The sequence below is a fragment of the Chinchilla lanigera genome, unplaced genomic scaffold (genome assembly GCF_000276665.1).
Source record: "Chinchilla lanigera isolate Chin_1 unplaced genomic scaffold, ChiLan1.0 scaffold00028, whole genome shotgun sequence".
NCBI classification, from domain to species: domain Eukaryota; kingdom Metazoa; phylum Chordata; class Mammalia; order Rodentia; family Chinchillidae; genus Chinchilla; species Chinchilla lanigera.
In genome coordinates, this window is record NW_004955429.1 from 6,241,488 (window position 1) to 6,254,894 (window position 13,407).

General features: G+C 43.1%; 1 protein-coding gene across 1 annotated transcript in view; it reads left to right on the forward strand.

Moving 5' to 3' along the window:
• Nucleotides 1-13,407, forward strand: part of Pip4k2a (phosphatidylinositol-5-phosphate 4-kinase, type II, alpha) — a 168,538-nt gene that overhangs the window by 10,353 nt on the left and 144,778 nt on the right. Inside the window, exon 3 of the mRNA XM_005387233.1 lies at nt 23-176. Coding sequence (XP_005387290.1) covers nt 23-176 — 154 coding nt within the window. The remainder of the gene's footprint in view (nt 1-22; nt 177-13,407) is intronic.

Below are 13,407 nucleotides of genomic sequence, written 5' to 3' on the forward strand. Positions count from 1 at the left end.
CCCTGCACCCCGCACCCCGGAGCGCCTGCACGCCCGCGGGGCGGTCCCCGCAGTCCAGAAAGTGGGAAGTTTGTGTGGGTACGGTTCCACCTCAGCTGTCACCGCCGCCGAGTCCGGGCGCCGCAGCCGAGTGGGGGGCCGCCGGGGGCCTCGGCGGCCAGGTGAACCTGACCAGGGTGAGGAGGAGCGTGCGGAGCCTGCGGCGGGAGGACGGGGCGAGGCTGAAGACCTCGCCTGAAGGTCTGAAGACCCAGGGGATTTGAGAGAGCAGCTTTAGTGCTCGGGCCCCTTTTCCTTTAAAGGCAGTATTATTGGACACAGGGAGGGGGTTTGGCCGAGAGGAAGCCCTTGGCGAATGTGGCACCGGCGTGGAGCATCCTCTCCGCCCCTCCCGCAGCGCGCTGCCGCTGTGCCCGCTCGCCGGCCCTTGCGGGAACCCCCCCCCCGCCCGCCCCAGGCAGAAGTCGCGGCTGCGGAAGGAAGGGCGGCCCCGGGGTGACAGCGGGGTGGGGGTGGGGGTCCCGGCGGCACGGGGAGGTAGGTGGGCTGGAGCTGAAGGCGCTCGCCTTGGAGAGGGGCTGTTTAAAAGGCCGGAGGGCGGCGGTTTGGAAAGGTTAGGTTCACACTCGCCGAGGTAGTGGAGGACGCGCCGCTGCGGGCTATGCGGATTGCGGTTCGAGGATCCGAAATAGCCTCCTGCTGATGTTACAGAGAGAAACTCCTGCAGCTTTAAGCTCCCTAGAGAGGATGGGGAAACCCGATAGGAACCGCTGGCTGAGCCATGAAAGTTTAAACGAGCTTGTGAATTTTCACCATGACCTTACCCACTGCAGTCAGCGTCTGAGGAGAAGTGGGAGCCCGCTTTCGGTGCTTGGGATTTCGACGCCTGTGTGTCCTTTTCAATCATTTTGAAAATAAGAGAAAACCACGTTGCGCCCCCCGACGCCCCGTCACAAGTGAATTAACAAAGTTGTTTAAAACGGGTCAAAAATATCTTTTTATATTTTTCGTCTCCAAGCTGAGCTGGGGAAAAGGAGAAAATAGTATCAGGATTGATTGTTTGCAACGGAGTGACTTCTAAAAAGTTGAAACATGATTTTTTTTCTCTCAGTTTAATGCCTGATCTATTGATGTTAACACAATTTAAGTTCCTGACAGCTTCCCCAAGTTTTATTACAGAAAATGAAGTGAAAATTCTTCTTTATGATAAACCTACAATTTAGTTACAGCCTGTTTTGTGAACCTTTTGTGTTATGTTGTCAGTTGGGAGTCCCTTATTTATCAGAGTGGGACCTTACAGTAAAAAATAAGACATGCATAAGGTAGTGCTTACTCATATTTATCGCCTTTTATCTCCTTTGGAGTTCCGGTGTTTTGGTCACTGTTTGTGTCTCGGAGTTTAATTAGTGAAGTAACGTCAGTATGCTGGTTAAAAAAAAAAAAGGGGTGTGCTTTTTGGGAATTAGTCTGAATTCCACTTTACTTTCTGAAAGCTTGTAATTAGGAAGGTTTTACTGTAACTGTTTATGTCACTGCCTTGTGTTTATGAATAGCTACATTTGTTTTGGAAATATTTTGAATTGGAAATACTTTGAAACTAACCAAGACTTATAGAAATAATGTATGATTAATAGATAGTACATTTGGTGTTATTTTCTTTCGTTCTTTAGAAAAGTCAGCAATGCTAAGTACAGGCAGCCAGAGGAGAGACATTTCTGTAGTGTATAAGGTAAACATGTTATTCATTCAACAAATACATATTGTGCGCCTAACAGTGCCACCCACTGTGGTACAGGTTGCTGAAATGCCTGTTTTTATCCAAATATCTTTTTTTCTTGATGGCTGTGAGTTTATAAGAAAGGTCTGTTTCACATCTTTAATTTCCAAGATGTCTGTTTTCTTTAATGAATTATTTTGGAAAAAAGAATTCTGATGTATATAAAGATGAAATCTAAGCACTTGGATGTCATGTGTTTCCGGTTGATTTCATTTGGTTGACAACGGCTGGTACCAGATAGATGTTTTATTATACCCTTCAGTGCATCACACTTTATAGTATAATGTGGGAATAAATATGTCTCCAGTGTTAAGAAAGAGCAAGCCTGCTGTTATATATGAATGGGGACATTAGAGGCAACACAGCAGCGAACAGATAATTCAGGTCAGCCTTTTCCCTGTGTTTCTAATGTGATTATAATTAATGGAAAAAGACCATAAACATAACAGTTTGTACTTTTAAAAAATTTGGCCTTTAATATGCATAGGATATTCAGAAATAACCATAAATTTGGAGCACTAAAGGGAAGCTGTAGAGTAATCCTATGAGAGTACTCGAAATCTTCCCTATGTTTTGGTTAAAAGTTAATTAGATCTGTGCTCTAATGCTTTCTTTAATTGTAACTGTTGACCTTGGTCTGTTAACTAGTTACTGTTTGTTTACCAGTCACTGTTTGTGTATGTGAAGTGAGGTTGGACTGGCTGATTTACAAAATTTTTTCTAACTAAAACTTTTACAGTCTAGTAGGTGCATAATGTGGTATTAGGAGCCATAAAATAGGAAGAGTATATAATGTTGCGTTCCTGGTGTAATCTTTAAATACTGCACTATTGAGGGAATTTCAAAGCCTTGTCTACAGGAAAAAGAAATCTGTGGTGATTTTTAGAGAGTGTAGTAAGAGTTTCCTAGATTGAGTGTAGTAGTTGAACTGCATTGCAATCTATTAAGTCAAAGTCTATTTGATTGAAATGTGAAAACTTGCAGTTAAGGTGAAAATGTTCAAGTCTGTTGTAGCAGTCATGAAAACCTTGATTTGGGCAATGCTCAGTGTCAAGAATAAGCTTGCTGTTGTGTAGCTAATTTGGTATGTTACTGCTTTCTAACTGAAAGTACCCATCAGTGAATGGATCGATGCCAATTTTTATTTTAAGTATTTTAAGCAGAAAATATAATTGAATACATAAAAAAAAAATGACTTAGGAAGGCAGTTTTATCTTGTTACATTTGGAATTAAGCTAAAAATGATTAGGTGGTTAGCTTCTTAAAATGATACCTTAATAGTATGTGGAGTATGTTGAATGATATGAGCCGAAATTTGTTTTAAATAGATATTGTAAAAGATTTTTATACACTGTGAAATGTAAGCCTTTTAGAAATTAGTATTTAAAACCCTATGTAAGTATACAAAGGAAGACATTCATTATCTGTATAGAGAAATTGTGAAGGACATGAAGCTTGTTTAAAACAAACACAGTACTTACAAATAGCCTAGTTATTAATGAAAGTTCAGGTTTTGTTTGTTTGTTTGTTTGTTTCAAGCTTAGAAAGTCAAATAGGCTTGAGCAAAAATTTTAGATGATAGGAGTTTCCGGGTTTATCACAGTGGAAGGAAGGATAGGCAACTAAGCAAGCCATGAGTAGGACCAAGTACTTGGGTGCTGTTGGGACTTTCCTGTTTGCGCTTTATTCTTGTTCTTAGCTGAATGGTTTCCTTCATGAAGCAGGGAATTTAACGGTTTCTGAATTTCACATTTTGTTATTTCTGCTCCTCCAGAAGGACATTCTGTGTCTGATTCAGTTATAAAAATCCCAAGAAGGAATCTGATCTGTCTGGCTTCAGCTTCTGGGGAAGCTGTAGCTTTCCCGTGGACCAAGCAGTTATGGAAATGTGGCAGTGCCTGCTTGGTGGAGTTGGAGGAAAGGTCCTGGTAAGGGCTGGGAGGCACCTGCCTCATAGTAGAGCTGGGGTTGATCTGGATGCCTGTGGGTCCTGCCTGTGGAGACCTGTGAGTGTCACGGCGCAACACCGTGCTATATGTTTTGTGTGAATGGGAGACTGCCCAGTTTCCTGGTAGGGCATCCACATCTTGTTTGGTGTTTTCAGCAAGGTCAGAGGAATAGTACTGTACTGGAGAAATAAGGATCTCCTTTAGGTTCATGAGTTTATACTTGGGCACTGAAGAAAGGTAGAAGGAAACTTGGTTTAAAAATGATGTGAACAGGGCCGGGGATATAGCTCAGCAGCATAGCGCCTGCCTGGCAAGTGTGAGGTCATGAGTTCAATTCCCATACCACAAAAAAAAAAAAAAAAAAAAAAAAAAAAAAAAGATGTGAACGACTATGAAATGATATTGATTGAATAATATAATGGAGCAATTAAATTAAAATAACAAGGAGCAGCAGGGTGTCAGATGAAACTCATTGAGTAGAGTCCAACCAGCCATTCATTCAAGAACTGATCTCCTTATATTATTTTTTTTTTCCCTTTACTTTTCAGAGGAAGGAGGTATGTCAAGAGAGACACACATGCCAGGCATGGTGGTACACGCTTGCAATCTCAGTGCTCGGGAGGCTGAGGCAGCAGGATCACTGCAAGTTCAAGGCCAGCTTCAGCTACATAGCGAGTTCAAGGCCAGCCTGAACTGCATAGTAAGACCTTGTCTCAAAAAAAGAAACATAAAAAGAAACTTTACTACTAAAGAAGTCATTTTATGTTCTCTAAAACATGGTATTGTATCTTGAGGAGAGAATTCATTTTCTTCGCTGTCAGATACCTTAACATGAACTTCAGTTTTTAGAATGCTGCCCTAGGCCTGATGATCTGCTGTGCCTTTAGAAAGATTGTCAGCAAGATTTATAATAAAACGAATGAAATCTACCGTCAGGTGATAGAGAATTTAGTCAGTCATATACTTTGGTTTTGTTTGTTTGTTTGTTTAATTTTTGGACACAGGGTCTCGCTATGTAGTCCAGGCCGGTCTTGAACCTTCTATGTAGCTCAGGCTGGCCTGAAACTCTTAATTTATGCCTCAGCCTCCTGAGTGCTGGAATTACAGGCCTGTGCCACCATGCCTGGCTATACTTTAAAATACCAATTTTGGAATTGAGGGGAACTCAGATTACTAGGCAGGATTATTTGTGGTCTGACAGATTAGGTTCAGATCCTGGCTCCATCATTTAGGGGGCTTTTGAGTAGGTTATGTAGTCTTTTAAGCCTGAAAATTTTTGTAATTTTAAAATGGTGTTATTGATGCTTATCATTTAGGGTTACTTTGGGGATTAAATGAGATAATGTATTTAAAGGCTAGTACTGTAATTGACACAGAATTCCGTAAACTATTCCTAAAATAGTAAAATTTGGATGCAGTTAGAGCATTAGATCAGTGTGTCTCCAAATGTAATGGAGATGTACATCACTTGCAGACACTTGGATTCAGGAAGTCTGATGGGCGTGAGGCCTGAGACTGAGTTTAACATGGACTCAGGTGTTGCTGATGCTGCTTGTCCAGGGGGGCTGCACTTTTGAGTAGCAAGGCAGTAGAAGGAATAGCTTTGAAAGTTAGGATAAATACTGAGAAGTTGTCCCTTGATTGTGTGTGATGAGAATGATGACCCCATAACAGAATTAGGAAAGTGAGAATAAGAGTTGTATGTTGAAAAAGGATAAAGTATTTTTAAGGAAATGTTGACTGGAAGGTGCTGGTAGGTGGATAGTCCAACTGCAGTATGCCAGGGAAGTTGGAAAGGTGGGATTAGAGATCAGGAGCAGGGTTGGGGGTGGGATAGGGAACTGGGAACTGTCCATGCAGAACTGGTGTCTATAGCCAGAGAGGTAAATTAGACTACTGCGGGGGTCACTGGGACAGTGATGACTCTTAACTTTGAGAGAGGGACAGAGGAAGAAGAACAGAAAGCAAGAGACAGTTTAGCAAGGAGGCTGGAGAATCAGATGCGCCACAGAGCTTGATGTTGTGCATGCACTTTTTGAGATTCAAGCTTGAAGGTTTAAGGAATAAATGAGTGACATAGAGGCAGCTTCTCTTTTTTGGAGGGTTTTGAAGTGGAAAGTGAAAGGTGCCATTTAACTCAGGAATGCCTAGGTGTTTTTTCTTGACTTGGTCTCTTTCTTATTCTCTCTTCTATTTATCCTAGCAAGGTTTATTATTTCTGTCTCTCCTAGCTATTATAACCTCCTAGCTAAATTCCATGTATCTTTGTTAAATGAAAATACAGAAGATGCCTCCTGTCAAGGTCACAGTATTTGAATTCTATATGTGCACTGCTTGGGGGATTGTGGAACCCAGTTAAGAACCCTCAGGAGAATTTGATGGGGATAGCATGGGGTGGGAAATGTGGGAGACACAGCAGCTAGAAGTGTGCTGTACAGGAGGAACATGTCTAGACTGAGCTCATTACCTGTGGGGCTCACGAGAACGCAAGTGGGATTCAGTTGTGCCACCCATGCCAGGCCCAGGAGGGAGTCCTTTTATTACCGCTTAATCTTAAAAACTATTCTTGGATGGACAGATTGTTAGCTATTAGTATGGAGGATCTGCTTGAGAACACTTTTCCCTTTATAGAAAGAAAATCACTGCCATGTTGAAAGCACGTTGGTAGTGAATAAATGTATGATCTATTCATGGAAAGTATTGCTGGGATTTTTAAGTAACTTACCTGAACATAACCCTTTATATGCTAAGTAAGTCTTCATACATGTTCACATGGGCAGTGGTTAAGGGCTCTGGAGCCACAGTATGTGGTTGGCCGTATGACCTGGAACAACTTATTTAGCCTCTTGGCACCTTGTTTATAAACCAGTATAAAAGAGAACTTACTATGGAAGCGTATTCTGGGAATTAATTAAGTTTGTACAGATGCTGCTATAATTACAAAGAGGTTACATGCTGATAAATCTGCCCTAAATTAAAAATACTGTGAGTACATTTGATACACCTAACCTACCAAGCATTATAGTTTAGCCTTGTCTACTATAAACATGCTCAGAGCCAGACATGTGGTGCATGTCTGTAATTGTAGCCACTCAGGAGGCTGAAGCAGGAGGATTTCTGCAAGTTCAGGGCCAACCTGGGCTACATATTGAATTCAAGGCCAACCTGAACTGTGTGGTAAGACCCTGTCTCAAAAAAAAAAAAAACTAAAAACAAGATAAAACAAAACAAAAAACTCAGAATATTTATAGTAGCATACAGTTGAGCAAATATCATCTAGCACAAACCTATTTTATAGTGATATTAAATATCTCATATAATTTATTGAATACAGTACCCAAAGTGAGAAACAAAATGGATATATGCATATTGCTTTCATACCATTGTAAAATCAAATTATAAGTCAAATCATCCTAAGTACATTGGGGACTGACTATACTGATAGGATGCCTGAATAGAGTTGCTGGCACAAGGAAGTTCTTAAAAAATGTTAGCTGCCTTTAGCTTTTAAAAAATACCTTAATATGTGACATATAAATTATTAGATTGTATGTTAAATTATTACTTTATCCTAGCTCATAGTATAAGGTCACCGTTGTACTTGACATTCTTTTTTATCTTTCAGTTATGAATTGTCATAGAATTATCTTTCTGCCTTTGCTTTACTTTCTGTATCTCTTTTGTTATCATGTTCTTTCTTGTATCTTTAACACCTCCACTAGTAATTAGGTTGTTGGAGGTGTCAAAAATGGAATGCACATTCACTAGTTGCAAGTTATCGCAGCTACTGAATTGGTATCTCACCTTTTCGTTAACATAAGAGATACTTGCAGGATGCTTTAGGTGCCAGATCAATATGTTGTGGACCCTTCACTCAAATTACTTATACCTGTGGGAGAAACAGACGTATACATTTATGCACAAATAACTTGAGTATCAAGAATTCTGTGGCTAGGGGTATTAAATAGGATGGGTGGAGTAGCGGCTTCATTAGGTGGAAGATGTTCAGCTGAGGATGTGACTCAGTGGTACACACTAGCTCATACAAAGTCCTAGGTTCCATCCCCAGCACTGCAAGGGGAAAAAAATATACTGAGCAAAGTCATGAAGGAGGCAAGGGGCTTAGACAAGAAGATGTCTGGGGGACAAATTTTTCAGGTAGAGGGACCCACTGGTGTAAAGTCCTTATTTCAGTAAACTGCAAGGAAGCCTGTGTGGCTGAGGCAAAGTGAGAGAGGGATCTGGAACGGTAGGAAAGGAAGACCAAGGTGGTAACAGGAGTCAGGATATCATTACCTCTGCTTGACGGACGTTGAGATGACTTGTGGAGGTTAACATCAAGGAGAACCTTGAAGAGTAAGTAGGATCTTCCAGCTGCAGAAGACAGGAGAAAGCATATGGGCCGAGGGGGTCAACAGCTGACAGAAGCAAACACAGTAGCGTGAGTGTTTGGCTGTGGCCTTGCCGCTAGTTTCCTGGAACAGTGGCAGCGGCCACCAAGCAGGAAGCTGTTAGCAATGCAGAGCCTTGGGCTTTCCTGCAGGCCTGCTAGAGCGGACTTTGCTTTTTACTGGAGACACAATTTGTGAGCACAGCCATTTGGAGCGGAATTGGCCAGGGTAATCTTTGCTTTCCAGCCCTGGGGTTCCTTGGTGGCGCCCCAGAGACTGATAGGCATGACTGGGCCACTGGGGGAAATTAGCTGTTACTTGTTTTAGCTTGTTTTTCTTTGTCCTTTTTTTTGTTGTTGTTGTTTTAATTGGGGCACTGAATATAATACGTACAGGGAAAGAAGTTTCTGTAGCCAAGAAGATTGCAAACCACAGAGATAAATTGTGGGGAATATTAAGAAATTGTTGAAAAATAGTTTGATGCCATATTTGAAGTACTCAGTGGTTGATAGTGAAAAACGAACAGTTCTGAAAAAGGTCACTAATTTACCCTAACTCTGTCTCTTTTTAAAGTTAGTATATGTTTGCAGTACAGTTATATTCACCTTGGTGAATTGGTGCATATGCCTATCACATATACATATCACCTTTTTTCTCCCCCTCCTGTTCCCCTCCCTCCATCTCCCCCACCCTAAATCTCAAATGGCACTCTGCCCAGAGAGTCTACCATTCTACCTCAGTGTGCTCTGCAAGCCCCAAAATACTTTCTTACCTTTTCCCTTCCTGTTGAACTTCCATCTAGTGTCTTGTCCCATCGGCCCCTCCCAGCTGATCTCCTTTTTTAGAAAACATGGAACAAGTAAAGGCCACCAACATCTGGTCTGCACTCCCCCCGCCACCAGCTGACTTTTGGACTGCTGATCATTTAGTTTGCCAGCATGCTGAAGGGCTGCAGTCGCCAATTTCATAGGGTCTAGTCACCATCTCAGTTAGGAAAGTTTAAATTCAGTGTCTCATCAAGTCACATATGATTAGTGGCTCAGAATTGGCCCATGTGGCTACAGGCCTTTCCCATGCTCACAGCACTTTCCATTGGGCAGTGCTCACTGTGCTAGGACTTCCCATCCTGAAAACAAAATAAACTGTAGTCACAACAGAAGTGCCACCAGTCTCACTGTGGTCTGCAGCTCCCTGCTCACCAGTCTGTCCATTGTTCCACCTCTCCAAGGACACTGCTCTTCTCAGCATTGCCTGTGATGCCCAATTTGTTGATCAAGGAGAGCTGTTTTGTTTTATTTGTTTGCTTGTTTTGCTTTCTTGTTTTTCTTCTGCTTTGCTGGCACTCCTTTCTAGGGACATCGTTGAACACCTCCTCCATTCTTTAGCCTGTAAATGTTGCAATGCCTCAGAATTTGGCCGAGGGCCTTCTTCTACAACTACATGCGTTTTACTTGTTTGATCTTATTTAGTCTCAGGGCTTTTGATAGCATTTTATGCTGGTGATTGAGAAATTCGTATCTTCAGCTCTGACTTGCCTCTCTGGCTCTGTACTTAATGTTTTACCCGATAGCTTCACATGGCTCCCCGGTAGGCACCTCAGATGTCCCAAACAGAGCTCATGATCTCCTCCTACTCTGTTCTACCCACTGTCATGCCCTAAACTAGTATTTCCCTCCTCGCAGGAAGTAGATCACTATCCCTACACAGGGGCTTAAGCCAAAAGCCTAGGCCAGTGGTGGTGAACCTATGGCACTCATACGCCCACTGTTTATTGTCATTGAAAGCTCTAAAAGGTTTGCCACCACGGGTCTAGGTGCTAACCTGGATTCCTCTTTTCCTCGCTGCCTCTTCCTGCCACCCACATCTGAGTCCTGCATTCGCGTACTTCTCCTCCCTACTTAAGTCCCCTCTTGAGCCCTGTACTCCAGTAGCAATTGCCCTCCCTGTACTCACCCCTCCTTGCTTCAGTCCAGATTGCCAGCAGCAGTGGCAGAGTGATGTTCTAAAATGTGTGCGCTGCTGTCACTTTCTCAGCTAAACCATCAGGGCTTCTTCCCTTTGCATTTGGAATAAAAGCCAGTCTTTTCTTTGGCTTACAAGGTCTTGCTGGCCTGGCCCCGCTTCCATCCTTGCCCTTGCTAACACACTGTCTCCCCCCATGCCTCGTCCATTCCAGCCACACTGGAATGGCCACACCTATCTTTTCCTGTCCTTAAACAAGGCAAGCTCAGAGCACTGGAGCTTCTGCATTTCTTTTCCCTTGGTCTGTATCTAGAATGTTCTTCCCTGAGATCTTTAAGTTGGTCTCTGTCGTTTTAGTCTCTCAGCTGAAGGGCTGTTTTCTCGGGTGTCCTCTCCGACCTCCGAATGTATGGCAGTCCCCCGCTATACTATTAGCCTCTTATTTTCTCTGAGACAGTACTATTTGAAACTGAAACTGAGCTGTTTGCGTTTGTTACTTATCTCCTCCAACTGGAACATGAAATGCACAGCTACAGAGAATTCATCATATGACTAGCTGTTTTCCCACACCGAAAATAATGCTTTTATTATAGTTGGCTCTCAACACATGTCATACTGAATGAACGAGTAGAACTGGAACCCCGTATGGAGGCTATTAGTGCTTTGCTGCTGCACTATGAGCCCTTGCAGATTAAATTTTCATCAGTGTGTAGCTTATTTTTGTTATGATTGAGCACTGTATTAAGAGTGTTTTGCTGACGCTTGTGGAGTGCATTAGAGAGCGGGGAGACTTGCTGCAAGGTGGTGATAAGAAGTGTGGGGTAAATGATGCCCCTGCCAAGGAAAGCGCCTCTGTTTACACAACAAATGGGAACTTTGCCTGGAGGTAAAGGCAGGTTCAGAGAGCCAGCAGCTTCCCTCCAATGGCTGTCTGAACACCAAAGGGCTACGGAGTGACTTGTGTGAAGACCTGGGATGCATTTCCAAACAGTCATGAGGAAGACTGCCCTGCAGTACCCTTATTGACTTGTTCCATGCAGTTTTGTCCTTTAATGGCCCCAGACTTGCCTCCAGAATTCTGGTATTCAGAAATGTGCCATGAGTTAAGTAAGATTCTGTAGACATGGTTAAGAATTGTGACAAGTCCAAATTCTCAAATCTTGGTTGGTCTTTTTCTTTGATGTGTTATTTCTGCTAGATCTTTCTGGTGATGCCTCACTGCTGTGTGTGTTCGGTTCATTTGGCTACGAGCTGTCTCTTCCCCTTGGGTGATAATTTGAAGAGGATTCTTTGAGTCGCAGGGTGAAAGTGTGACCCTTCAGAGAGAGTTGTTTATTTTTTCCACATGTTTAGGGGCACTTAGACTGGCCATCTCAAACTAAATTCACAGCTGGGAATTCTGTGGACCAGTTGGTCATATAAATTTGGACTGCAGTCTCTTAGGAGTGGAATGGGTTGATATTTTTGGTGACCCTTTGCCGGAGGGCATGGCCCTTTTCAGTGTAGCCGTATGGAAAAAGGGCTTTTTGTTGAACCCCACACTTTGGGTGGGCTCTGGGTTCCGACTTCTGAACTTCTCAACCCACCAGGTCAGCAAAGCTCTCAGAGCCCATGGGGCTTCTGTCACTGACTTACTGCTTTTATGTCCAGTTTTCACTTTGATTTGGCAGAGCACTTCTCTCCTGCCTCTTAGGAACTTTGATGCCTCTAAGATGTTCTAAAAAATGTCTTTGAATTCAAAATGCATTCTTCTTTTCAAAGACACAGTTGAGCTAATAATCTTATCAGCAGAATTGGAAATCAGCACCATGGTTTGTTATCTTTGTTAACTTTTTCTCGTGCTGGGGATAGAACCCAGGGCCTTGGATATATTTGGCAAATACACTACTCCTGATCAGCAAGCACCCCCATGTAGCACCAAAGTTTCTTAAGAGAGGGGATGTCCAGCAGTAGGGAAGCGGGTGAGAGGTCAGAGCCCTGGGGCAGTTCCAGCGCCTTTCCTGGGAGTCAGCAGGACCAGAGGAGGAACTGGAGGAAGGAAGGCATCAGGCACGAGGCAGTGGGAACCTGAGTTTGTTTTTCCTGGCATGTTTGTACAGGTAGACTCCACACAGCTCCTACAATTTACTTGTCTCTAGGTCTAGGTACATTCACGGGCCACTCCGAATCCTGATTTCAGATTTATTAAGAGTGAGACAAGCCAGTTGCTATCGTGTACACCTGTAATCCAGACTACTAAGAAGGCTGAGGCAGGAGGATTGCAAGTTCAAGGCTCGCTGAATAACATGGTGAGAATTTATCTCAAAATAAAGCAGAGAAAATAGGGAGAAAAAGAATCGGTGACCATCTAGATCCAGCAGCAACCGTGGTTAAAAGCAGGGTCTCCTGTAGCACAGACATGGCTGCTAGGCACTACCAGAGTGGGGGAGCAGTGGCCATGCCCAAACCTTGGGATCCTATGGAGCAGGGCACTCCCACCTGCTTCTGTGCAGACACACGGGCTTTGCTGCTGTGAGACAGCAGAGGATTCGTGAGCAATCTAGGGAGAGATAGTGGAATTTGAATGGGGCCTTGGAATTCTTTAGGAATTGGGTGGTGTTTAACCTGGTGAAGAAGCTGTAGAAAGTAGGGTACTGGCAGGGAAAGCCACCTATACAAAAGCACAGGAACAGAAAGGCATGTGGCATTCTCAGAAGATCGCTGGGCCTTCCTTCAGGTGCCGCTCTGCTTCCCTTCTTTTACTTTTATGGTTTTATTGTTTTATTCATTTCCATTCTTAAGGACATATTTGGGTTTAAATTGCTTCTGTTTACTTTGCTCTCTTTAGACATGACCATTTAGGATTAGAATTATATCCGAAAGTTGCTGGATAATCAGATGTGTACAGTTGGTGTTATTTGTAAGTATAATAAACACACTTTATTTTTTTTTGCCTTTGAGGAAGGTGTTCAATAGGAGGCAACCCAAGAATGATGTCAAAGGCCCTGGCCAGTGGGAAGATGGGGGCCTAAATCTTAGCTGCCACCTGCACCTTGGGAAGGGGCTGCACTAACCAGAGGAGGCACCCATTTGTCACTTGCCTGCACAAAGCAGGCCCCTTCTGTGATGTGCACAGAGCTCTCCTCTGTGCTAACAACTGCCCCATTTTGCGCCACTTTGCTCAGGTCATGTACCCAGCATTTCTCATGCCAGGTTCTCAAGCATGGGTATTTTTGAGGAAGTTTTCAAGAGGTACTTGAGCCAGAAAGAAAGTGAGATTTACAAAGATCCCTTGCAGATTTGAATCTGTTTTAGAAAATGCATAATTATGCAGTCTTTCCTTGCTAAT